General features: G+C 47.4%; 11 protein-coding genes across 11 annotated transcripts; 4 read left to right on the plus strand and 7 right to left on the minus strand.

The window, feature by feature from the left end:
* Positions 1-143: 143 nt before the first annotated feature.
* On the minus strand, positions 144-1,319 carry BDV37DRAFT_283621 (PaaI family thioesterase; the record flags this gene model as incomplete). Its single annotated transcript, XM_032087334.1, has 10 exons — positions 144-210; positions 273-351; positions 454-472; positions 557-603; positions 677-748; positions 824-866; positions 919-984; positions 1,120-1,132; positions 1,193-1,233; positions 1,293-1,319. The coding sequence occupies 10 exons, from the start codon at positions 1,317-1,319 to the stop codon at positions 144-146; spliced, it is 474 nt and encodes a 157-aa protein (XP_031940882.1).
* A 150-nt stretch (positions 1,320-1,469) lies between these two features.
* On the plus strand, positions 1,470-3,364 carry BDV37DRAFT_249862 (TFIIH/NER complex subunit TFB2). The gene is made up of 3 exons (XM_032082127.1): positions 1,470-1,707; positions 1,769-1,856; positions 1,925-3,364. The coding sequence occupies exons 1-3, from the start codon at positions 1,578-1,580 to the stop codon at positions 3,147-3,149; spliced, it is 1,443 nt and encodes a 480-aa protein (XP_031940883.1). The 5' UTR covers positions 1,470-1,577; the 3' UTR covers positions 3,150-3,364.
* Positions 3,365-3,657: 293 nt separating this feature from the next.
* On the minus strand, positions 3,658-5,366 carry BDV37DRAFT_294372 (uncharacterized protein; the record flags this gene model as incomplete). Its single annotated transcript, XM_032089615.1, has 1 exon — positions 3,658-5,366. One exon carries the CDS (start codon positions 5,364-5,366, stop codon positions 3,696-3,698), a length of 1,671 nt encoding a protein of 556 aa, XP_031940884.1. The 3' UTR covers positions 3,658-3,695.
* Positions 5,367-5,672: 306 nt separating this feature from the next.
* On the minus strand, positions 5,673-6,120 carry BDV37DRAFT_249863 (uncharacterized protein). The gene has a single exon (XM_032082128.1). The coding sequence runs from the start codon at positions 5,953-5,955 to the stop codon at positions 5,734-5,736; it is 222 nt and encodes a 73-aa protein (XP_031940885.1). The 5' UTR covers positions 5,956-6,120; the 3' UTR covers positions 5,673-5,733.
* On the minus strand, positions 6,109-10,286 carry tof1 (putative DNA repair protein (Tof1); the record flags this gene model as incomplete). The annotated part of the gene is made up of 4 exons (XM_032082129.1): positions 10,148-10,286; positions 9,851-10,088; positions 7,690-9,798; positions 6,109-7,637 (listed from the first exon to the last, which is right to left on the minus strand). Coding segments are annotated over exons 1-4 (3,482 nt in total), but the record flags the coding sequence as incomplete, so codon positions are not given.
* A 290-nt stretch (positions 10,287-10,576) lies between these two features.
* BDV37DRAFT_283625 (3-hydroxyacyl-CoA dehydrogenase family protein) lies at positions 10,577-11,689 on the plus strand (the record flags this gene model as incomplete). The annotated part of the gene is made up of 3 exons (XM_032087335.1): positions 10,577-10,705; positions 10,763-10,862; positions 10,959-11,689. The coding sequence occupies 3 exons, from the start codon at positions 10,577-10,579 to the stop codon at positions 11,687-11,689; spliced, it is 960 nt and encodes a 319-aa protein (XP_031940887.1).
* A 99-nt stretch (positions 11,690-11,788) lies between these two features.
* BDV37DRAFT_133411 (E3 ubiquitin-protein ligase) lies at positions 11,789-13,077 on the minus strand. Its single transcript, XM_032078736.1, has 2 exons — positions 12,203-13,077; positions 11,789-12,149 (listed from the first exon to the last, which is right to left on the minus strand). Exons 1-2 carry the CDS (start codon positions 12,739-12,741, stop codon positions 11,888-11,890), a joined length of 801 nt encoding a protein of 266 aa, XP_031940888.1. The 5' UTR covers positions 12,742-13,077; the 3' UTR covers positions 11,789-11,887.
* A 1,233-nt stretch (positions 13,078-14,310) lies between these two features.
* Positions 14,311-15,888, minus strand: arp6 (actin family protein; the record flags this gene model as incomplete). The annotated part of the gene is made up of 4 exons (XM_032084802.1): positions 14,311-14,449; positions 14,507-14,569; positions 14,624-15,332; positions 15,396-15,888. 4 exons carry the CDS (start codon positions 15,886-15,888, stop codon positions 14,311-14,313), a joined length of 1,404 nt encoding a protein of 467 aa, XP_031940889.1.
* A 652-nt stretch (positions 15,889-16,540) lies between these two features.
* Positions 16,541-17,992, plus strand: BDV37DRAFT_133435 (uncharacterized protein). Its single transcript, XM_032078738.1, has one exon. The coding sequence runs from the start codon at positions 16,726-16,728 to the stop codon at positions 17,854-17,856; it is 1,131 nt and encodes a 376-aa protein (XP_031940890.1). The 5' UTR covers positions 16,541-16,725; the 3' UTR covers positions 17,857-17,992.
* On the minus strand, positions 17,993-21,351 carry BDV37DRAFT_133434 (uncharacterized protein). Its single transcript, XM_032078737.1, has one exon. It carries the CDS (start codon positions 21,085-21,087, stop codon positions 18,130-18,132), a length of 2,958 nt encoding a protein of 985 aa, XP_031940891.1. The 5' UTR covers positions 21,088-21,351; the 3' UTR covers positions 17,993-18,129.
* Positions 21,352-22,648: 1,297 nt separating this feature from the next.
* BDV37DRAFT_249879 (uncharacterized protein) lies at positions 22,649-24,938 on the plus strand. Its single transcript, XM_032082130.1, has 2 exons — positions 22,649-23,051; positions 23,107-24,938. The coding sequence occupies exon 2, from the start codon at positions 23,161-23,163 to the stop codon at positions 24,598-24,600; it is 1,440 nt and encodes a 479-aa protein (XP_031940892.1). The 5' UTR covers positions 22,649-23,051; positions 23,107-23,160; the 3' UTR covers positions 24,601-24,938.
* The last annotated feature ends 369 nt before the right edge of the window (positions 24,939-25,307 follow it).

Raw genomic sequence — 25,307 nt, forward strand, 5'->3', positions numbered from 1 at the left:
ACTGAATTCGTAGGCTGCAGAAAAGATCCACTAGTATTGTCTATACTATTTATATATAAAAGCGGTTGCGTCCCTATTGGGGTCCAAGTATATATATAAGTGAATGACCTGATGTTTAGTCTTCACAGGATAGCACTTTCTATTCATGACCGCCGCCCGCCAAGCTCCTCAACAATGTTCTGCGGGTCCTTCCAGGCGAGCGCAATATATCTATTGAGGGATTAGTATAGTGGTATCCTACGATGTGGTTACATCGTGGGAAGACTACATACTTGGTGTGACTTCCTCTGGCAACAATTTCGCCTTTGCTGTTGATGAATTTGATAGATGTATATGCGAGCGTTTTGCCGACTGTTAAAGTTAGACACTGCGTTAGGGACTCAAAGGACAACTGTGAATGTCTTTGCAGGTCCCGCATTATCGGGTTAGTTTATTGATGGCCGGTGAACCTACATTTATCACAGCTAGCTTCCTGTAGCGATATCAGCATGCACGGATCCACACAGCTAAATATTGGGCCTGGTAAATGTCTGGCATGGGGCCTCGATTAACATACGGCTAGAATTTTATCTCCTACTTTACCCCCAGAGCTCAGATACGTCACTGGATCGACAATCAGAGACTCATCCTGCACGTTGGACATCAATCTCAACAATTAGCTTGGGCTGTAGCTTACCATTGAGATCGGTTGACACTCCAGTAGCAAACAGACCACGCGAGGCGACAGCTAGAGAACCGCCAAGGTCCACTGTAATATCAATACAAGCTTGTAAGTGGTATGGCCAGGATGAGAGAAAAACAATATATGGTCATGCTTTCATACCCATACTAGCAATAGTACCGCCATGGAGAATGTTCAGACGATTCTGTCACGGAGGTTAGTCGTCTGAGTCAGCATACTCTAGATTGAACCCATACCGTATGCTCTTTCTGAATATCTAGCTCAAAGTTCACCAGACCAGGCTTTGCGGCAGTCACACGAAGCTGGAGCCGTCAGTACATTCAGCTTGTGGCCAATGTTTACGAAAGCAAACGGAATGAATGAGTCCATTATCATTCCTCATTATTGAAGTCATTGTATCTTAAAGAGATATGCAGTTTAGCCATGATAGACCTTACATTATCCAGTAGTCTTTCGCAGCGATCAAAGTTCAGTAACAGGCCCTTCCTAGTCATAGATGCCGTCACTTACCGAGGCTCCAGCCCCGATGTAGCCCGAAAGGACTCCCAAACCTGGGGGTAGCAATAGCATTAGTTGAAGGAATAAAGCAATAGCAATCATGATTACTTACCGATCTAACGAACCGCAAAGCCGTCATTTTATCAAGGGAACTATAGGAGAAAAAGGAAGTAGAAGGTTACGGGAGACAAGAATATAAGTGGCTAGTTATACAGCCAAGTCCCCGTGAGATAAATGATTTCATCGCCTCGGACTGCGCTCCGAAGCCGCTTTGGTCACCGGAGCAAATCTTATCCATTCCACATCAAGATTGATCTCTGTATGTTACGCCTCAGCCAACCTTTGTGGCTCACATCATGTTGCAGAGGTGACAGCTCCTATTTTACCCGCAGGCAATATGGCCATGGCCGCCGCTCCCTCCCGTCCATTTGATTATCTGGAAAGTCTGCCTGGAACGACTTTCTACAAGCTCTACCAGCAGCCGTCCACCGCTCTCGCCATCTTCAGGCGCATGTTGCCTGACTTGGGTACGCACTTGCTTCTACTCTTGAAATATCCTATGATAATGGGAACTAACAGATAATCCAGCAAAATGTTTCGTCATGGCGCTTCTATATCTTAAAGACCCTCTCCCAGCAACAGATCTGGAGGTCTGGGTTAAGGCAGAAAGCTTAAAGTGAGTGGTGACTTGGAAAGCCTTCGTGATTTGCGGATCGGATGACTGACGGGCTTAATCGCTTGAAGGGAGCGAGATAATGCATTGTCAATACTAGGTCGACTACATATTCTATCTAACACCGTCATCGCAGATAACGTTCGCGCGTACATAGTCACCGATCCGTTTGCTTCATCGCTCCGTCAGGCGCTCACAGGCGCTGAAAAGACCCAGTCCTTTGGTGTACTCTCGCATTTATCAGATGGAGCAGCCGTCTCCATAGCCGAATTGGACGAGTACGCTCGGCGTCAGTGGGAGGGGGTCTTGGGATACATGGTCGGAACTAGTGGACTTGGTATTCAGCGCGATGTCAACCTGAGCAAAGGCGTGAAGCAACTTTTGCAGGCTGGACACCTTGTCGAGATTCGAGATCGTCGCGTAGAGATCACAAAAGATGGATTCGCGTTTGTTCTACAGGATGTCAGCACCCAAGTTTGGCACATCCTCATGCTCTATGTTGAAAGCGCGGACGCCATCGGAATGAGCAGTGTGGAGGTCCTCTCGTTCGTTTTCTTGCTGAGCAGCTTGGAGCTTGGAAAATCATACGATAAGAAGCATCTGACATCTAATCAACTCCGTACTCTGACGGATCTGGCGGATTTTGGCATTGTCTACCAAGATTCCCCGGATACCAGCCATTTCTACCCCACCCGCCTCGCTACTACTCTTACCTCCGACTCCAGCGCCTTGAGCAACCCTATCTCAGGCTCCCTCTCCGGTCCCTCTGGTCCCGGCTCAAACAAGGCAGGATCGGGATTCATCATCGTCGAAACAAACTACCGGCTGTATGCATATACCTCTTCACCACTACAGATCTCTCTTATTGCACTTTTCACTACACTCAAGTACCGCTTTCCCAACTTGATAACTGGCAAAATTACCCGCCAGTCAGTGCGCCGCGCCATAGAGATGGGTATCACTGCCGACCAAATTATCTCGTACCTGGCTACCCACGCTCACCCTCAGATGCGCAAACACAATGTCTCCCGATCTACGTCCAACCAGGCTGGAATACCGCCATCTGTTCTGCCCCCAACGGTCACTGATCAGATTCGGCTTTGGCAACTGGAACGAGATCGCGTCAAAGCAACCCCTGGCTTCTTATTCAAGGACTTTGTTAGTTTGGCAGAATATGAGGCTCCATGTCGGTACGCTGAAGAGATCGGGGTTCTCGTCTGGAAATCAGACCGAAAGCGGATGTTCTTTGTAACGAGGCATGAGCAAGTTGCAGCTTTCTTGAGGAGTAGGAAATAGATTTGTGCAAAACACGGATTGGGGGCATGATTGGCATTAGCATTCTGGACAGATGATGCTTTGAAAAGGGCGCAAAGTGGCTTGGTGCAGTTCTGGCGTTAATGGGAACTCTGTGAAAACGATTTGAATTTAGCATGTTATACTGGGGTTCTCATCATATATGTAGCATAGTAGGTAATTCATCTTAATAAAGACCGTATCGAGCTTTCAGGAACAGTACAACCATACTTTCGCCAACTCGTAAATCCCATCACCTAAACAATTGGAGGCTTTTCGTTCCTATACCATAAACAAAACCTCCCAGCTCCTCCTAGATTGTGAGCAAGTGCGTCCCGTGCTGCGTCTTAGTACAGCGAATACCTCTAGCCAGGCTCTCTTCAATATACGCTAGCAGAACAGGTTTTACCATACTGACAAGGAAGCGGCAAGGCTTCAACAGGGGTTATAGATAGACATTCTCGATTCTAGGCGCCTCTTGATTTCCGTTCCGTACATGGTGGCGATCCAAGCCAATACCTGCGATCAACCATCGTTTCCAACAGGGCATCATATCATCCACCCATCTCCAAATTTGCCAATGTATTCGTATCGGAACTTTCGTAGACTCGCACTTGCTTCATCGTTCATACAAACATTTTCGAGGACCATGAAGGCTCGTTTGATCCGGTAGCCCGCCTCGTTTGAATCTGGGTGTCCTAACGGACGAGAATAACTTGACAACATGCCGAACCCGGTTGCGATGTCCGGCTCATGGAAGGAGTCTTCGTAGTGGAAAGCATTGACGAGGGTGACGAATCTACCGAGCCAGTATTGTTGAGGCTGAGATTCACTGACCTGCGAAACCCAGTCGGCATGGACTGTTAGCCCTGGCTTCTTCAGCTTCGAACGGAACCCAGTGGGGTGGCTCCTCGACGATACCATTCTCCCCATTTGATCCCTATGCCGTAAATTTCCGGTGTCTGGTAGGGGGCTTAGCCTTGTAGCACTTCGGCTCGGGGCCTTAGGAGGGTTAGGAGGTTTAAATGCATCATTTTTTGCTTTGATTTCAAGCTTCAGGTTCTCAAAGCCGTTCGTCCATCGGAGACCCTTTTTAACATATTCCATTTTGTCACCTTTTTTGAGTGTGTTGGCTTTTGCTTTTGAGTCCGCAGGTTGGCAAGTCTCCAACAACTGATGGTGGTGTGTTGCCAACTTTCCTTTGGGAACAGTATGGTATCCAATTCGCTCTTTCCTCGAAGGTAGCAGTACCTTGACAGTCCCGGAACTCCGGCCACTAGCACTGAGATCATCATTCTTAATGTAATCATTCCTTTGTGCTCCTGTCTCAAGCCGTGAGATGAATGCTGATATAGGATTGAACAGTCGAGTGGCGGGTCGGCTTTTGGCATCAATATCTGCCAGCAAGCTGCATGGACGACCTGCCTTTAATACAGTGACACAGGGAACAGGAGTAGGATTTTTCGAATGCATGCTGTTGGAGAATATTTTTGAGGATAGTTCTGTTGTAGCTCTCTGTATGCCGCTGGTTCTCTGGTGGTGAGTTCGGATCTGAAACCTAGGTGCTGAAGTCGCGTCGGTGTCGAACATGTATCTCTCAGAACTGAGCATTTGTGTATCACTACGGCGGATGAAATCCTTCCTTTCTTCTTCCTTATCCAGATCCGTTTTGTAAATGGTGCTTGCATCTTTGTTCATGTCCACACATTGTCTTCCCAAGGATGATAGCACACTTCTTCTGCCTTCTTTTCGATATACTTCATGGGAGTACAGATCTCCTGCAGGGGATTTCGCTGGTGTTGGAATCCTTGAAACTATTTTGGTCGAAGAGCACTCTAAACCTGTTAGACAGTGGGAGCATGAGGCTCTGTGCTGGGCCCGCACGTTGGAGTCATGTGTCTGTAACCTACTATTACTGATTTCAAGGCGTTGTGGGTCGTTGTTGATGTTGTTGTACTTCCACAATGGATTTTTTTGGCACAGTGGCATGGAAGATTGGCGGCAGGTGTGGACGATTGGTTGCCGTTGGGATGAATGGCAGATGCCGGCAGTGATGGGTGGAAGTGAGCTGCTCCTATGTGCTTCTCTGTGTGTGTTCCTCCCATTGGTTATGTCCTTGTTATCCTCAAGTCCCCGTTGATTGTGTCGCGCATTGAATGTGCTCCTGAGAATCTGTAGAGAGCCCACCAGAGCCGATTTGCGGCCTTGCTTTTCCGTCATAATTGTTTTCCGTATACTTCACAAGGGCGTCGAAATGATGTGAAATGGAGAGGGTGTGGGTAGGTGACAGATCCAATGTGAAACAAAGACTACTATGAGTTCGGCGAAAGCAAAGCCCTTCTTTATGCTCTAGGTAAAAACCACTGTTTTGATGGAGGAGAACTCAACATAAAGTGGAAGGGGAGAAAGAAGCAACATGAGTCTGTGTGTAAGCGGTTGCTAGGGCATGGTTCGAGGACATTGGGAAAAAGCAATAAACCAGAGTGAATGGAATGCATTGTCTCTTCATTATCTGATAGTACCTATATAGATCTGTGCTTTGTCTTTTTAGCTTTTCTTAGCTGCTGGGACAAAGTGTATGTCGTAGTTAACTGTCTTTGCCCTTATAGATCTCGTGCAGTATCGTAATGTCCCCTTCAAACATCTTCACGATCTCCTCTTCTAGACCAAGAATCTCAGTCTGGCTCCTCTCATTATTTTCAATCGCAAGTCCGATTTCAGTGCGCCTTCCCATCTCCACTCCCTGTACAATGCTCTCTATAAGTACTTCACAGGCTTGTCCTACGTCGGCGACAGATATACCGCCCATCCACCGGCCGCGCTTCCTGTAGGTGCAACTCGGTGATTCTTAGAATTGCCCTTATGTGAATAACAATGGTAGCAAGGATTCTTGACATCCCATACATAGAAGTATACCAGAGAATCTCTATCTCGGTGGTGAATATGTCCATCGTGTGCCACCCTTCCCAGCGTGTATGGAGACAGTTTCCGACACTTAAACCCATGTGTGATGGATAGTTTGCCTCTCAGAGTTAAGATGGGGATACCGGATTTTTGTTCATCTGGAGGGAAGGCAACAATAAAAGGATTGCCTCAGTTAGTACGCTTGAAAAGTACAAACGCCAATGATGGCGAAGAGGAGTGGTTGGGTCATCGCTCTCCTGCGGCTTGGAAGGTATAGAGAGAGAGAGAGAGAGAGACAGACCCTTGGGTATAGCTAGTCCTTGAAAGCCGCGGCACCGAAAGTGTTCTATAGCCATTAACATCGACCTATGTATTTCTCCACTTTCATGATCGATACACAGGGTTGCTTTGTTTGCGTGGTAGTAGTGATGTACATCCCCCATCCTATCCCAGATCTATCTCCACAAACGCCAAACATCATTAGGTCATTACATAGCTGTAGCACCTCAAAGGACTAGAATCAAACCAAAAGAGCTCATTCAGAATCGCTGTCAATCACAAACCCCCCACGCAACCGCCTTCGGGGCAAGGTAGTCACTGGAGCGTCCTCGTCATTGTCTCTTGACTCATGTGTATCGCTGGGTTGCATGTCTTCCTTGTGACTAGGTGATTCTGGCTCCTGGTCTAGATCCCGATCTCGACGGAAGGCTAGATTGTCGTCGAAATCAAACTCATTGTCTTCATCCGACGTGGCAGGAGCATCTTCGTCGTCTTCAGTCGCATGGCCAGGCGAGCCAGCAAGAATACCACCCATAGTAATGTCATCGTCTTCGTCCAGTGCTTCTGTTGTTTGGCCGCGCCGTTGCCGTTTACTTTGCGTGCTAGAACTCCCAGGGTTGCTTAGTCGTTTGCGTTCGCTCTTTTTGTTCGCTTTCCGGCCGATCTCGTCTACAACGCCAGTAAGCAATGCCTTTCTAACTCGCGCAGCTTGTTCTTTTCGCCTTTTCTCCTCGAGATCAAAGAATTCTTTGTCGGCCTCCTCATCGGATTCGTCGTCACTGGCATGAACAAACAGTTCACTCTTGATCTTGGCTAGACGGGCTCTTGTATTCTCCTGACGCGCCTTACGACGCGCCTCCAGAGTATCCTCGTCTATCGGCTCGCGCTCATCAACTCCTTGGCGGTTCTTGCGGCGCTTTTTCAATTCATTGAGCGCGTTCGCTTTTGACCGAGGGTTTGGTGGGAAAAGAGGCCCATCTGGGACATCTTCACCTTCTGACTCAGATCCAAAGTCAACATTAAATGTAGTTTGGTGATTGTGCTCCTTGTTATCGGGTTGGTATCGGCGCCGAAGCATCTGTCGAGGATCATGCTCAATGTCTCCCGTGTATGGATCCTCAAGACATTTATCGATCATCAATTTAATATCTCGGAGATCTTTTGACCCTTGTGACGACGGCACAACCCAGGACGCTCCGACAACATCTTCCATTCCCAGTCGCTCAAATCCCACTAAAGTCATGAGAAGACGCAGCTTGGCGTTGAAGTACATCGCCTGTTTACATGCATCGTCGGGAGGTTGGACAGCTTGTCTAAGTTAGAATATCGACCATATCAATAACAGGTCTGGTTTACATACCAATCATCGGATTAGGGGCTCTTGGTGCCCCCTGAGCCTCATCATGGGCCTCCCATGACTCTCTTTCTTCCGCTGCCGTGCCCAAAACATTGCTAACCCACACTACCAAATCGGTTTGCTCATCCATGACCAGTGCACCAACTACAATGTTTATCTTTTCCGCTTGCGTCGTTGCTTCACTGGGATTGACTTCAAGTTCAGCTGGTGCCTTTCTCACCGGGGCTAGGGTTTGTCTCTCATGACCATATTCTAGGTAGAGTAGTGTCGAGTTCATTTTGCTGAAGAGCAACTCAGTAATAAGGGCGGGACGCTGGTCGATCTTCTTTATCGTTCGTCTGATAATTTGTCGGATTAGCTCTTCCCACTCCTTGAAGATTGGTATATTTGAATCCATGGCGCCAGGTCCTTTAATCATTGTGTAGAAAAGGTTGAGTATATCAACACGGAACAACAGGACGCTCATTTCTTGTTTGAAGGCGACCCTATAGAAATAGCGATGGGCGCGTTTTAATTGGTCTGAGTTAAGTTCCCTAAAGAACTTTGTGAAAGCAACAAAAGTGTCGACACACTTTTGGTTGCAAAACTTGACAGCAAAGCGCTTGAAGTCGAACTTACGCTCCCTACAAATTCGTTCGGCCTCCATGATGTCCTCATCATCGGATGCATGCTCTTCGTTGTTATCTTCAGGTGCTGCTACTTGAGCTTCTTTGTTTTTGCGCCTCGCTCGCCGCCGAGATCGCACTTGCATGTCGACATTCTCCTTAGAATATCGCTCCAGCATACGCAAGAAAACATGAGAAAGCTCTGTGCATGCATCCAGATAACTGAACCCTTGGTCTTTGTACTCACGTATAATAGCAAGCACACGGTCATGGGTTGTTTCTTCGTAGAATATCCGGTTCTGAATGTTCTCGGCAATTTCCTGATCTTCCTCAAGGAGCGACTGTGTCATTTCTTGCACAGTTAGCAGGATTTGAGTGAAGCAGCGCATTTCCGCATTTAGGTCTTCCCAGTCTTTTTGGTCGAAACTATTTTGCATAGATCGGTTTAGGAATACGAGAGTTTCTTGGTCAAGTACACCAGCGACAAGCCCAAAACCATCCGGTTCCAAATCTTTTATGGACTTTCCATTCTGTAACTGCATCTCCTTCTGGCGCGCACGGCGTGCGCGCTCGGCATCCAGAAACCAGGCGACGGTATAGAAGAATTGACGAGAATTGATGGGCACGACACGATCGGCTTCTCGTTCCAAGGCTTTCCGAACATGGGTGAATAAAGGATTGAATCCAGAGTCAAGAAATTCTTCAACAAACATCCGCAGGTTTCTTGATGCGGTGGAGTTAAGATGGGCCGGCGTACTAAAATCATTGTTGAGAACTGAATCTTCAAGTTTTCTGCGTGGTTGGGGCCTGTTCCACTTCTTGCTTTCATCCATTTTCTGGAGCGTGGCTTGGCTATCTTTGAGAACGTCTTGCCCTGAGACAGTAGACACCTTAGCATCGTCACGTTTGACCCAAATCATGGTTCCGAATCGTCCGTGTCGAGTGGGTGCATTTCTGGCGTACTCCCGCCGCATAGATGACTCCTGCCTCAGCAATGTATCTAGCTCATCTGTGTGTTTTGCGCTTCGCTGGGCATCATCCATGAATAGCTTCTCGACATTGACACCCTTCACCAGATGGAACAGTATCTCGAGGAGAACCACATCTTGCATATTGAAGTCATCGCCAACGTTGGAACACATAGTAAGAATGAGAGCAAATACGTCTTGAGCTTGAAAGGCATTGATAGTCGCCGATCTAGAAGTCTCCTCCTCATCACCATCCGCTGCAAGACGAGCATTTGGGGCGATCACTACAATATTTCGCAGCAAATAGAGCATAAGTTTGAGAATACCGTCATCCCGTGTTGTTCGTTCAGACCGTGGAACGGCCATGCTAGGAAGGCCAATTCGGATAATGGTTCGAAGGAAATTGAGATTACCACGGCTCAGAAGACCTCGTTTATAAGAGACTTGAGCGTGCTGCAAGTATGGAAAATGTCGGTGATGGTTCACAGTCATCTCCCCGTGGACTTCCAATGGCCAGGTCAACGGAACTAGCAATTCCACTTCATGTCATTAATACAATAGTCTAAGTTCACAGTAAGGCCCTATACTTACAGCACGCTAATGCGATCCTGGACATGTATTTACTCTTTTGGCCAGTACTCCACCAGAGCGAAAAGATCGGTAGCAGGTCCCCGTTAACCAAATTCGCTTCTCCAAGGCATCTAGCAACGTCCATGCGGTGATATTTCTCGTCGTACAATTTCAGCCAGCGCCTAATGTCACGCAAGCAAGCCAGTGCATCGTCTCCAAGTACGTATCGGTCCGCATCTTCGCCGTTAAATCCACCTAGCTGTAAATTAATTAGATTTTTTCGAAGATGGAATTATTCAATCAAATAGCTATCCTCACCGCAGTGACTAGACTATAAACGTGTGCGCGGACATCGGGGTCTACAACTTGAACAGCCTGGCCAAAAGCCACAGCTTCGTCGTTCATGGTGGCCAGTTATGCTTGCGGTCGTCGCCCTCACCTTCTATCAGCATTGCCGATTGTTGATAATGAGCGGAAATTGGGCTCACTGCATGGACCAATGGTAACGCGTCGTTTCACGCGCTCTCGCGTGCCAGGCCCTCGGATATCGGAGGAATGGATGTTCCTGACTGCCGAAGGTAACCGATGACGTTGGATCACATGAGTCCCGCGGAAGGATGTCGGCTACGATTCAAATAGTACTAGTATATCAATCGATCATCGCAGTAATTGTCTTCGGCTGGTTCGTTTTTCTTCCCAGCATCACTATTCCTTACTAACGGGCTCAGTTCATTCAGAATTGCAACAATGTTGTCATCGTCCCTTCGGTCTCTCTGCAGCAAAGGCCCCTCAATTGCCTCCCGCGCATTCAGCAGTTCCTCCGCGGCTTATGCTGCCGAGGTTAAATCATTGGGAGTAATTGGAGCAGGTCAAATGGTACGTAGGACATGAAGTTACGCCACAACGTCTTCCAGATTATCTGATAGGTAATAGGGCTTGGGGATCGCTCTTGTTGCTGCACAGAAGGCTCAAGTTCCTGTTACCTTAGTTGACACCTCCCAAGCATCTCTTGATAAGGGCCTCAAATTCGCCGGTATGTATGGGGCTACGCTCACCACCTATACGCTCTTTCCGTCGCTGGAATTGTCACTCTGGATCGTTTTCTAAGCTACTTAATTACTATTTATAGATAAACTCCTTGATAAGGATGTTTCCAAAGAACGTATTACCCGAGAGGTAGCCGATACCGTCCGCTCCCGCATCACAACTAGCCTGAATATGGACGACCTTTCTTCCGTGGACTTTGTTATCGAAGCTGTCCCTGAAATACCCGATCTCAAAAGCTCGATTTTTAAACAGCTTGCTCAAATTGCACCTAAGCATGCCATTCTTGCGACTAACACCTCGTCAATCTCAATCACTAAGATTGCTGCAGCGACGACTACCAACCCGACAGACCTTCAAGCTCCTTCTCGAGTGATCTCGACGCACTTCATGAACCCAGTTCCTGTACAGAAGGGGGTTGAGATTATTTCTGGCTTGCAAACGTCTAAAGAGACGCTCGACACCGCTATCGCGTTTGTGCAGCGCATGGGCAAGATTGCATCTGTCTCCGCTGACTCGCCCGGTTTCCTTGCTAACCGTATACTCATGCCCTACATTAACGAGGCAGTCATCTGTCTTGAGACTGGAATCGGTTCCCGCGAAGATATTGACAATATAATGAAGAATGGAACCAACGTTCCTATGGGACCTTTGACTTTGGCCGATTTCATTGGGCTTGACACCTGCTTGGCTATCATGAACGTTTTGCATCAGGAGACTGGAGACAGCAAATACCGGCCATCCGGGCTTTTGAAGAGAATGGTCGATGCTGGTTGGATGGGCAAGAAAACTGGAAAGGGCTTCTACGAATACTGATTGAGCGTTTGATCCTTGCTCACTAGTTACGTCTTGATATCCTTGTTACACTGCTATAAAAATAGATTACTCGAATGTATCAACAGTCTATAGGGTTACAGTTGCTCCTATCGGGGTAAACGATATTATGCGAGTTCGATGGTGCCATTACGATATAAAACTTTCCTCGAGGTGGTCTATAGTGGTACCCTTAGATACCTAGGGGTCAACTTTGGCGATATTTCCATCCCGAACCACACAACCTTCTGTCCGGCAACCTTGAGTTCCTTTCCTCCCCTTGTCAATTAGTGGCTCTTCCGATTCTCTTTCATGGCACAGCATGGCAGCAAGAACTGCTGTAAGTCCGGCTTCTTCGTCACGGTTTAGCGCATTGCCATCAATCACGAATGTAAAAAAATCTACAGGTCTCTCTGCCGGTGTGACACAAACGCACGAAGACCATGGGTTACCACATTTATAGCTGAGCATCATCAGCATGGGTCATATCAAACTTATACGCAGGGCTCGCCTTACCAGAACTGTGCGCTGCATCTGCAGGTAATGTGATCACAGCCAAATATGAGTTCCACCACCGCACCACAATTGAAACACCTCTGCCATCGCTGAAGCCGAGCCACTTCAAGGACTGCGGACAGACCTGTATCAGAAGAGCAATCTCCTGATCTGTGGGCAATGCCGCGACACCTTGAGCAGATTCTCGCGCTACAATGCGGACAGGTCTGTGTCTGAGAATTCTCAGCCTTCACAGCCGTTGGATGTATCCATTTCCCGCAGTTTGATGCAGGACAGTACCAGCGATCTGGAACCGGGGTTGCATACTCAGTTGTTTTAAAGACAAATGAGTCTTTTTCCTTTTGTGGCAGTAAAGGAAGGATGGTCTCTGACGGAATCTTCTGGGCACAACATCTCGGTGGGAATAATTGCTCATCTGCCATACTTGTGGCCGTCATTTGCCTGAGACACGTGTTGCAATACTTATGCTGACAAGGCAAGTTCACCAACTTATCAGCTGGCATGTTCTCGAGGCAGCTCACGCAGGGCCTAAGTGACATCAGCTTACACTGCCAGGCCGATTTGTACGTCAGTAAGAACTTACTCGTTATGTGGCGTCCTTCTGAAAAAGCGCTGAATGAGTCGGCATTTCTCAATTCTCGCTGCAACCCGGCTCCTCCTCGACCCCGCCTTCCCCCTTTCGATCCGTGGATGGCACTCCATGCTTGAACAGTCACTAGCTTGATGAAGGTGTGCAGGTTTGGAGTTTACCAATGGCGGCTCCACGTTCAAATGGGTTCTCGACAATCTTGCAACCCCCTTATCCTGAGTCCAAGGATGTCTTCCTCGGCTGTGTTTCTCGATGGCACGCGAGGTCGCGGCGGACAGATTGCATAGGAATATCTTGAACTTTGAGAGAAGATGTGTTTTATGCTGACAGAGTTCGGGAAACGTCGATTTAGCCTGCTAGTTCTGAAGATTTGCCAGCTCGTTGAGGGGGTGAATCGACAGGTTGGCTCTCTGGGAGATTGTCAGGGAACTTGACGCCATAGTTCCTATTTGATAGTTGTGGACACTCGGAGATACTGCGCGTGCAAATTTAAGAGATGAAAGTCATAATATTGAAATTCATGAAACTAGGTCTGATTCTTATTGTTGGTAGAGCGTGAAGGTATGATTTGGCTCATTATCTCGTCAGGCGAGGGGTCAGCTATATAGGAAAGTCGGTATAGCATGCTAGCAGTGAGTCAGGTGTGGATATATCATCACCACCTCGGCGACTCTGCCATGGATAGGCCATTCGCGTGCCACATGTCCAAGCCCCGTTACCCGGTTATGATCGTCGCATGTTACCACAACCAACCATTCTTGAAGTACTCAATCTACCACTGGCTTTCCACGTAGATGGGGACCTTTGACTCTATGATACTAACAATGCCGTCATGGTCCATACAAGTACGCATGCAGAAAAGATAAAAACAAAAAGATCATAATAAAAGGTTTGACCTCTAATCTGTATTTGTTTGTAGGTCGTCGAGAAAATCAGCTGGATTGTGACGGGTTGGTGTGCCAAGTACTCTGGCTGCGTAGCGCCTTACTGACGTGGACAGTTGGTTGGGTTGAAGGGCTGCAAAAAGAACACAAATTAAGAGAGAAAAGAAAAACTTTGCGGGGCACAAGGACGGAAAACCCCTCTACTACCCATTTATTTCTATACCATAAGTTGTTGCCTGTGTCGGTCAATCGGAAGCCCTTCCCCCTCCATCAATAAATAGAAATCCCGTTGCGACTCCGGCCTCACCGCAACATCTCCTCCCAGCGAAGGACAGTATGTCGAATCATTCAACAATGGTGCAGCAAATAAACCATATCAACTATCGCAATTTAGCTCAATACCAACCTCAAAACTCTTCATGTCAGAGAAAGAGGCATATCTTAGGGTCATACAGCGGCTGGCTGTCATCATCTCTAGGAATTAGAAACAGAAGCATGTTCAAATCCAAGGGTATCACTAGCAAATGCTATCAAACAGGCCATCAAGCCAAGTCGCCAGCTTGTGCCAAATTCAGTTAAACGCAATGTACTCCAAAGATCCCAACCCTGAACACCACGAAATAATGCACCCGATTTCATACAGTGCCAGCAAATTTCCTCCCAGCCCAAGCAGAGCCATTCTCCTGATATTCCTGACGAGTAATAGCAACCTTCTTCATTTCTTCTCTATTGGTGGCTAGTCGACTTGCCCCAAGCCAGGTGGAGCGAATTGGACTGTTTCCAGAGGCCGTCAGCGCACAGTTAAGATCTACACTGTAATAGCAAACTTACTCCTGAGGCCGTCGAACCCTTACAGCACATTCTGCCGAAGCAGCTTCACGCAGCTCCTTCTCCCTACAGCGAATTAGCAATGTATGCAAACGAGAACTGGACGAGAAGATGTCTCACAGTCTTTCCATAAATCCAGCAATCAAAGAGTTTCCTCCAACAACTAGCACGTTTGCCAAGAAGGCGGGATGTAACCCCGTTGGCAGCACAGAAAGGCTCTGGAGAATCATATCAGTAATGCCAGCCTGCTTCATACTGATGTCACTTGGGGTGAATAGAATCTCAGGGACTGTGAAACGCTCGTTACTCAGGACCAAGACATCCTCAGAGAAAGTCTCAGCGGTAGCACCTGAGAGTGCACTTTTCCTCTTCTTGGCATTCAATAGAGGATCATGAGGTCGCATAAATCCCTTTTTGGTGCCATTTGGGTCTGGCAGGACATAGTCGACCGTGACACCTTCATCAGGGTCGAGTTGACCACGCTTTCGGTTGCCTTTCCAAGTCCGTTCCATATCCCGGGAAAAGTCATCACTGACATAGCACACTGCTTCCTTCACTTCATTGATGATATATGCTTCCTCCACCATATTGTATTGCCTCATTGATACCATCTCCTTCAAATAGTTCGTAAGATGTTTGCCTCCAAGATCAAGCCTGCGAACCGCACGCTGAAGAGGTTGGCCTTTGTACAGCGGTGTAACTGTCGTGTGAGAATAGCCTGAATCGACCACGAGGAGGCATTCTCTTGGCGAAAGAGCCGAGTCATACTTCTGCACGATGGGGTCTCCGAATAAGGATTGGACTTCGTTCCAGGCGTTTAGCGACGGGCCTAACATGCCAATATTAGCCAAATATCCAAGCAGCAGTATAACAGTGTCAGTCGCAACCGTACCCACACATCTTAGATAGCCACCAAACCCCCACTCCTCCATTACGATCTCGTCTGCGTTCTTCTCCAGCACCGGTAAAGCGTTTGGAGCTTCGGTCAGTACAAGCGTCGTTTCTTCCGGTTTGGCAATCCGCAGGTCTTTGCTTCGCACAGTCTTCTCGTCAAAAAATGAATGCTCCCAGATCTCCTTTTGCGCTTCCCAGTTTACAGTATATCCCTTCTCGACCGGACGTCGGAACATTAACTCGTTCCAATCCGTAACATGAGTATTAAGTTGCGAACCGATGTAGACGCGGTTATCGCGAGTCTTGGCGAGCGCATTAGGAATAATAGAGCAAACGGACAGTGCCTCTATTTCATCTTCCGTAATAGAGTCGGGCGCATAGCCGGCTTTCATCGTATACGCGCCATTGTCGATTATGAAAGTCCTCTCGGGTAAAGTTTGGGCCTTTGCGACGGAAGCTTTTCCAGAAGGGCGCAGTTTGGTGGTTCCCATGGTTTGGGGCATAAATTGTATAGTATCTAGTATGTAGGTATTCAAGCGCGCATTGGACCACTAAACGTTCGAAGCAAAGCTTAGTGGTCTTGAAGTAGTTGGAGATGGAAACAATCCGGAGCATTCTGTCCGTCGACGGGGACCGGAGATGCCGAGCGGTCAGCTTCACGAATTAGGAAATATAGGGCTCAGCCTTAGGGCTCGATTCAAACCTCCTGAGCATATATATTGCAACACCTGTAATATATACACGGAGTACCTTGAGATGGTCATGGACTGGTCTTCAATTGTCACTGCTAGGTGTGTCAAGAATATAGTCGGGGATGATAAACATGAAGCTCCCACCCCAGGCGATTCCGTATGGTTGCCCAGCACGAGGTTTTTGCTCACCCCAGGAAAGCTATTGTTTGTTGAATATAACGATTGGAAAATTCTATATAGAGTTGATGTTAATCTATGCAGTTAGGAATGCTCGCAATGGCCTATTATTTCCATTCATCTGTTAGCAAGAGACATCGCTATATCTACTAATTAGGATGGTGTATCTACTAGTATGTTTATATGCAAACGTCAGGGCATCCATAACATTTTTGTTAAATTGGTAACTCGAATATACAAGACATATAAAGTTGTAATGGACAAAATTCCACAAGTATAGATTAACGAAGCTGTACGTATGAATGCACAGTGCAAACGCTATCACCAAGGTCAGCCGCAGGTGACCCCGCAGAGCCCTAAAAAACGGCCCCGCAGTCCTGTAATCCAAAATTTCTCCCAAACTTGTCTTGAGCTGTTCGAGCCCAACCAAAACACCTATCTGTGTACAGTCCGGTCAGAATGTCACCAAAGCTCCACGTCACTCTTACAACTACCCTTACCCTCGTGGAGCAATTCCACTTGACCTTGTCGTCACCCTCTGGAGATTCAACCTCCGCAGAACTCTCAAGCAGAGATGCACTTCCCCTCCTCTCGGCATCGTCGACAGCTCTTAAGTCACAAGTCACCAAGCTTTCGCTTTTAGCCATCACCTCTCCATTTACGCCCTCCGCCGTCGGCTCGATCCTCTCTAACCTGAACGAATCAGTGCTCCCATCCTTTGTGACAGCAGCTCTACTCATTACACCGACCGATCACACCAAAGCATTTCAGGCCGAGGCTCTATCACTAACGAAGACGGGGCTGAACGAACTGTCATCGCTTGTGAAAGAAGTTCAGTCAATCGCAGAGAGAAATGATGAAGTACAGGATCGCATGAAGAAGAAGGGAATCGAACTGTCACAGTCTGAGAAAGACCTCGTTACGGTAGCTACAGGACGGGTCTGGGGTGCTTGCGATGCCTTGATTGACCTCGCTTCAAATGGCGTTGTTGGGTTTGTAATACGGCGTGTGGAAGAATGGAGAGATCTGGTGCGAGATGCAGTGGAAGAGATTGACGAATGGGATCCTGATGAAGAAGGGGACGAGTTTTTCGACGAGCTTCTGAGCGACGACGGGAAACAGAGTATTGGAAAAGGTGGCGAAGCCGAATTAGCCGAGGACGATGGCGAAGACAACGCTGTGCTTCATGAGTTGAAAGGGACTGCTATTCGGCTGCTCAAACCAGTTGTCCAGATTTACCCCGCAATCATCACGAATCGCCTGAAGAAGGTTCCTGAATTCTTGCCTTCCCTTGTTAACCAGCTGGAATCCCTTATGACCAACCTCCACCGTATTCCGGAGCAAGTTGACGAGGTAGCGGGGGCACTATATGAAGCGGATCTAGAACGGTCTATTCAGTACTTGGAAAGAACAAAGGACTGCGCTGTTGAAGCAGTCAAGTTAGTGGTTTTGCCTTGGACTGAACAGAGTGTGGCCAACAGCCAGCAAAAAGCCGAGGATAGATTTACTGACTGGTCGAAGACATGGCTGAAAGTGATGGATGGGGTAAGTAAACCTCTTGATGACATCAAGGAAGCGAAGTCACAGTGAATATTCTTCTCTTTAGAAAGCCTGAACATGCAAACTATCATGTAATCTATTGTTCAACATGTCTGGCGGCGTGTATCATGTTTCGATTTTTAACGTTGTACTTATATCGCGCGAAGAATGCCCTCAGTGGCTATTCCTGTCATTGCGTAGCGACCGTAGAGCAAAAAAGTTCTCTACTGGAAGAAGACAGAAAAGGTCCTATGTACACACTTATGAAGATGGTGAAAGAATTGATGGTATCATTAGGTTGTTGATCGGTACCCAATGCACTTCCTATGTGCTCGATTCATCATCAGGCTCCCATTGAGAAAGATCTTCAGCGGGTATCCGATCTTTTAGCCATTCGAGGATAGCATCTGTTCCTTTGGCAACAATTTGCCAGCGAGGGACACGGAAGCTATTACCCGCGATCTCGAATCTCTTCAGCGCCGATCCATTGCCCCAGTTCTTACTACAACCCTCGGCTCTTAAAAGGCCCAGCTTTGGTGGTAGAGAATTGATGTTGTTATTGCCTATATCAAGAACCTGAAGGCCTTGGATGGCATCAAAATCCAAGCTATCAAAGCGGTTATCGGCAGCGAGGAATGTCATCAGGCTTGGATAGGTTTGACGGACCGGTGGAAGAGACCCACAAATGCGGTTATTGGATACATCTAGGAAAGTGAGCGAAGGGGCTCGAAGATTGGCTAATAGTGGCTCAAGAGTGGTTAAGCCGGTGGCACTCAGATTGAGGATTTGGAGACTGGGTAAATCCAGCGATGTGGCTAAGAGCGAAGTGCTATCCAGTGGGTTGTGTGAAAGATCAAGATCGGTCAAATTAGGCGCGAGCATACTGAGAGTCGGTGCCGGAATACAGCGTAATTCATTGTGTTGCAAGTAAAGACATCTGACCTCATGCGGGTTTATACGTTCCAGATTATTCATATCCAGCTCTTGAAGATCAGCATACGATCTGTCGACGACACCCCCAGGTTTGACTTGCCAAACGCCTGATTGAGCTGGGGCCTCAGGTGCGAGCGTGAACTGGGTTGCGACCGAGCCCTCTTCGTCATCCGTATCTTGTAGCTCTGGCTCGCACCGGTTTCGGAGCTCACGTTTCAGGTCCTCAGTAGACATATTCAGATATTTTCGCTCCCTAAGAGGGTTGTTCGAAATGCGAAATGTGACAAGGCTTTCCATCAACCCAATCCTTTCGTCCAGTTTTGAGATATTGTTCCCCGTCAAGTCAACGTTTCGAATGGCAGTCAACTCAGCGAATCCTGGTGGTAGGTCTGCTATGCTATTATCCTCCGCTGACAAACTTAGGAGCGCATGCCAAGAAGAAACATCCGGCAAACACTGGATGCGATTCAGACTGATCGCTAGAGTGTGTAGATTGGGGAATCCAAATGTATCGTGGTCAGAAAGCTTTGTTAGGGAGTTGCCAGTTACGTTCAGAGATTGTAAGGTCATAAGCGCCTGTACAGAAGCAGGGAACAAAGTACCCTTTAGACGATTGTTGGGAGCGCTGAGCTCTTTCAATGAAAGCTTGCTTAGGCCCTCGAAAGGCAAAGTGGACAGCTGATTATCACCCACGTTCAGAATTCGTAGGGAAGTCAAGTACGCAAGTTCATCCGGTAGCTCTGTGAGAGAGTTGCCATGAAGATCAAGAACTTCCAGGTTGTGAAGATTCTTTATATCAGCAGGGAATGCTCCATGAAGTTGATTTTTCGCTAGCTTGAGGTCCTTTACAGATCCCATTTCCATGATGATCTGTATGTCTTCCAAGCTTAGCTTGTTGTTTGAGAGGTTGAGGGTATGAAGACGCTGTAGTCGCCGGAAACCAATTGGCAGTGAGCGCAATAAGTTTCCGTGCAAGTCGAGGATTTCCAGCCCACCAAACTGGTTTCCCCTCTCATCAGCATCTGGATCCTCTGGATCGATGTCTGGGAAAGCGGAATCTGGAAGTTCGACGAACTCGTTATCTGCAGCAATGAACTTGACAATGTCTACACTCTCATACCACTCTGTGACTGAGTCAGGGTCGAAATCATACATGGCCATGACTTCCTCTGGTAATGCTGCCAAGGACATGGCCGCAATATTCAAATGGCCTGAGGTTCGACCTGCTTCGAGACGTTTGCGAAGGAGCCCTTTGTTCGGATCCTTTGGTCGCTGGTTGAATGGATCTTCAACACCTAAATCATCCAAGGACGAGGATTGGGAATTATTATTGTTCTGCATCGCTGCTTTCCGTGCAGCTTTTGCCTTTGCAATGGTTTCCCTTAGTGCGGTAGACGACTTTGAGGTTTTTCTAGTCTCCATCTCGGATTGCTTCTCAAACGTTAAGTCAAGGGTCGTGGCCTTAGTGGAAGGTGATCTTGACGTTGTTATAGGTGCCCTTGAGTTCTGATGTACTTTTGTCGGTGTCTTCCTCGTTTTCTTCACGTGGAGCACTTCCTGTGTAAGATTCGTATCATGAATCTGTATAGAGGTAGTGCCTGAGCTTCCACCAGGATTTGATAGTGTATGCGTCGTATCTCTATAGGTGCTTGTCCTTGAAGAAGGTAGCTTCAACTTGGAAACATTATCCGAAGTCGTCAGATTGTTTAGCTCGGCCGATGTGCCGCCCACATACAGTGACTGGCGTGACCTTGATGGTAGCCGCATTGCAGACGATGGGCGAGACAAGAAGTCGCCGCCGGTTTGTTGACGCGACGACGATGACCTGGAAGGTGACCTCGAACAGCTTGACAGCACAGAAGCCGGGCGGGATGGAGAGCGCATGGGGCTGGTCCCATTAAAGAAACTAGAATGCCTTGAAGAACCCGGTGAAGGAGGAATTTGCGATAATGTCTCAATTGTTCGTTCTGACAGTGAAGGGCGCGTACGACCTCTAGTATCTGCATCGTCAACTGATGCACCCGTCCCACGCTTCAAAGATCCATCCATTACACTATCCGTTTCCGACTTTCCACCATCGCTCATTCTACTATGAGAGACATCCCTCCTTTGTGACAGGCCATTGTGAGGCTTTTTTGGCACCGAGTATTTAGGTAGCGGCTTTTTAAACAATGTTTCCTCTGAAGGTCTTCGAAGCCTAGCTGCATCGACTCCAGTATCTGTTCGTAGCCTTTCGCGAGATGGGGAGGGCTTGATCGATTTCGAAACGGTTGATGTCGGGAGCGGTAGTCTGGAGGCTAATCGAGGAATCCCACTCGGTCGGGCCGGTAATTTCTGTTGTTTATCCATGTTCACATCACAGAAGTAGTCAGTTTAGGTTGTTTAAAAGCATAAAGCACGTTTCTGCAATTGGATAGTAATGGTTTCAAGAGCGGGAAAGGAGTCTCATGATGGTTTTTTGTGTGGGTCAGGTACTTAGAGGAAAAGACAGGACAGCAGAAATTCTCAGCTGACACACAGATGGTAACAGATGTAATGGGTAGAGGTGAAAACGTTAAGTGGTCAGAGCACAAAGTAATACTCAGCGCAACGTGTCTTTTTTAGGGTGACTCCTATTAATTATGTGATAGATTATATGATTACAATTATAACCATTGTTTACGACGTACTCCGTAGTTGGTGCCTGGGGCCGCAATCGATATAGACTAGTCAAGACCTGTGATTGGTGAGATTTCCTTCGGCATCCCGCCGACAAATGGAGCGAATCTTGGAAGCTGTAAGGGTCCTCTTGCAGTATACACACGGACTCAACATATCACCAACTAGGTTACCGATACTCCTATTGAACCACAGTCGGGTCGGGTATACTGGCCTACTTATGGTTACGTGGAAAGTGGGCTTTACACAGGATCAGGTGTTCTCTGAATGGGCACGTCTATATTGGCCTTCTGTCAAACAAATCGAATATTACAACCGAATCATAGACAGCCCTCAATTCTTCATGATGACCATATATACTGCGTACAAAGTGCTCCGTACGATTACTACATAGGCGGACAAATGTCATGCTCCACAGAAAGACCCATCCTGCAACTATTACAGTGGCCTCAAATCTCACAGATGCGATGAATGATCAAGTGTAATTAATTTCTCCTTCTATGAGCACTGCCTTCTCATACATATTGATCCACAATTTACTATCCTTCCACAGACAAGCATCGGGTCCGCGTTCGAATTGATTGGTCTTCACACAAATGAGCCATTGTCAAGATTGTAGTTCTCATAGTTAAAGCCCTTTCAAGGAGAAAAGTGAAAATCAAAAAGTGGCGGAGGAAGGAAGAAGAGAAGGCAAAAGTTTCTTGCTTCCTATAGTCTCGTGTTCAGACGAAGGCTCATCTGAAACGCTACCTAAGTTCATTCTTGGTATGTTTTGCGGGGGGAAATAGCCTGGAGTATTTTCAGTAATTATCAAGTTTGTATAGGCTAATAAAATCCCTAACAAGTGGGGAGATCATAGGTCACCAGATACACAGTAGAATATTATTAACTATGTGTTGATTGGGGTTCGCGATATCTTGAATATTAAACACGGACCATCTGTTTGCATACAGTACTAGCTTATACAACCGGAACCAAGTCCAGACACAAGTCACTTAGTATTGATGGTTCATCGGCAGCCCGTTGCCTCAGTTACAACCTTCTGGACCCATGGGGTACAACTTCTGTTTACTTGCCTTGAGGTGCATGATCTCCACTCTAACTGCATCTGGAATGATAAATTTTAGCGCGCGGCTGGGCTCACGTGCATGCAAAACTTCGGATATAATTGGTTGGAGGAGAGCCATCGCAAGCGACTTCCCAGCCTCCCGATGTGCGAAACACCCGCCGCTTGCAACATCCTTAAGGCATCAAACCCTCCACAGTGCTCCTTGCTCCTTGCATCACATCTACCCGTTGCTTTACTATTGCTTCATTCACATTCTATCTTATACCTTACTCCTGTCATATTGGCACAGGGGTTTCCATATCTTGCATTGCTGTTCCTCCAAACTGGGTGTCTGTTTCAAAGAATCCATTTGTATCCTACTTGATTTGAACGTGTCTGCACAGCCCTATCACTGATAAGCGGACCGAGCCAGGTGCGAGTCGCATAGTGTCTGTGCGACAAACACATCCATACCCAAGTGCACCCGATTTCCCGGAAAGTTTAGCGTCTATTATTATTTACAAGGCCTGTATCAGCCGAGCTGGAAACAAGTATTCCTTCAATCAGTTTTATTGACATACACACGGAATACTCTACCTCGTTCCCGGTATGCGCTTGACCGCCCTACAGGGTCAACCCGGCCTTTGCTAACTAAGAAGCAGTGCGAGGATATATTCCAACGGTTTTACTTAGGCTCTCTTGCCGTTGTTCCTATCATGCCACGAGACTCCAAGCTTCAGCCCTCACAGTGCTCTCTTGCGCCTCCGGCAGAGATCTCTGGTCCAGTTAGCCCCACTCGACGTGCAAGTCACTCTGCTTCTCCAGATAGAAGTATAAGAGCCGAAAGCCACACATCGCGCTCTGACAGAGGGAAGTTCTTTTCCCCTCCGTCACTACCATCGTCAGATATGACTCCTCCCCCATCGTCGCAGATCCCTGGAGCCCCTCTTCGGCAATCAAGGTCTCGATCTAGTTCATACCTTGCATCTCCACCTGATATTGAGAAGACGCTGTGTGTCGCTTATGGAGCTTCTGAGAACCTCCCCACCGCCGAAGAAATCGATACCGCTGACGAATCCAAACTCCGTGCGATCGCCAAGGAGCTACTGGGCGTAGCTCAAGAGGCTCGTATGTCAGCGCTGCACTTCAAGTTACAGAATAGTCTACTATCATTCACAAGCAACGAGGCCATCAAGCGCGCCGAGGTTGAACATAAATTGGCTAGAAGGGAAGTCGAGATTCTCCAGAGCTCTGAATATCGCCGTCGTCATTCGGAAACTAAACCGCCACAACAAATTGCCAATGTTGAATTAGAACTTGCTCTCAAACGTAATCAAGAACTGGAGAGGGTCAATGCTACTCTTGACCGGCGGCTTCGCCGAGCGAAGAAGCTTATCGACCAAGAGAAAGTGAAGTCTGATCGACTTGGGGAAGAAAATTCTTTGTTGAAAGACCGTATCAGAGATAACCGAAAGCATCTTTCCTTGATGATCGAGCATGGTTCATTGTCTCCAAGTCCACAAAACGAGATCCAGACTCCTCATAGAAAGTCTGTTCCTCACTTTGCCGATAATAGCCACCATATGACCAGGGATGAAAACCATAATCCTTTTGCTGCTCTTCTGGCGGCGGATCGTGTTCTCAACAGAGAATCTCCAAGTGCAATCTCCACATCAAATCAGAATGGCGCACAGCAACAGTTTGGCAACCACCATGTGCGTGGTGCACATTCACTATCTTCTCTTCCTATGACGCCATCTCGCTCTCGGGTAGCTCAGCAGGAGAGTCAGCACTTCACTCCGAACAAAGATTCTCAGCACCAGCATCGGGATAGGGACAGCACCATATCAGCATCCGACACCGAGGGAGCCGAAACAGAGGACGACGCTCCTTCTCGCACTGGTTCAGTGGCAACAAACATGTTTCGCCATGGTCACTCAGACCATCAGAATGCTACAAGAGTGGCAAACGCCCCTAAATCGAGCACTTTGCTTCAAACAACGCTGTTCGGTCAGGTTAGAAAAGCAGGGGTCGTGCAGCCCTCTGGCAGTCTCAAACGCAAGGCGAGTTTTGACAGTGCGGCCTCGAAGAAATTGAAAGCGGAGGAACGAGTGGGTCTCGGTATTGACACATGGAACAATAACAGCCGGCCATAAGTCTATATGTGCATCTGGCTGTATTTCCTTGCACATATTTTGGCATATTGCGGTCTTACTACCTCGGGCGGATTGCGGATCTTCTTGATTTGAGACATCCTTTCATAATCCAGACGATTTTTAATGTCCTGTATGTTCCCCCTCAGGAACGGTTACGAATGATGACATGTAAATGATGAGGTGGATCGGTGTTACTATGGTGTCTTTGTCGTCTCCCTTTTTATTTCTTGTATTTCATTGTTGAAATTAGGAGCGATTCTTATTGATTCCTAAGGCTCTGTAATCTTTCAGAATATCTCGAGTTAGGTACCTACATCATTGTGGTACTAGTAGATAAGATTTAGTTTTATCTCTCAAAATGAAACAAGTATAAGAACAGATTCATCAGTGCCCCCTCCCTTGCTCGTCAAATATGGTTCCTCTCTCTGTCTCTCTCTTTCTTGCTTTCTTTTCTTCCATCTGTCTTGATACATAGAAAGCGGATAGAACGCGGATACGGAGTAGATGCCAAAGACAGATATACTGCCTTAGTAAGCATAGAACGGGAACTGTAGTTAGACGTTCGTTCATCTATGGAGATTGACTAGATTACATGTTTAGTGAGGACCCGGCATCTAGCTAGAGCCAAAGCACTTATATGGACAGAAAATGATTTAGATAACTACTTAAGAGCTCTGTGAGAATTCCAAGACAACCTGAGTGCTACA

The sequence above is a fragment of the Aspergillus pseudonomiae genome, assembly GCF_009193645.1.
Source record: "Aspergillus pseudonomiae strain CBS 119388 unplaced genomic scaffold BDV37scaffold_38, whole genome shotgun sequence".
Taxonomy (NCBI): domain Eukaryota; kingdom Fungi; phylum Ascomycota; class Eurotiomycetes; order Eurotiales; family Aspergillaceae; genus Aspergillus; species Aspergillus pseudonomiae.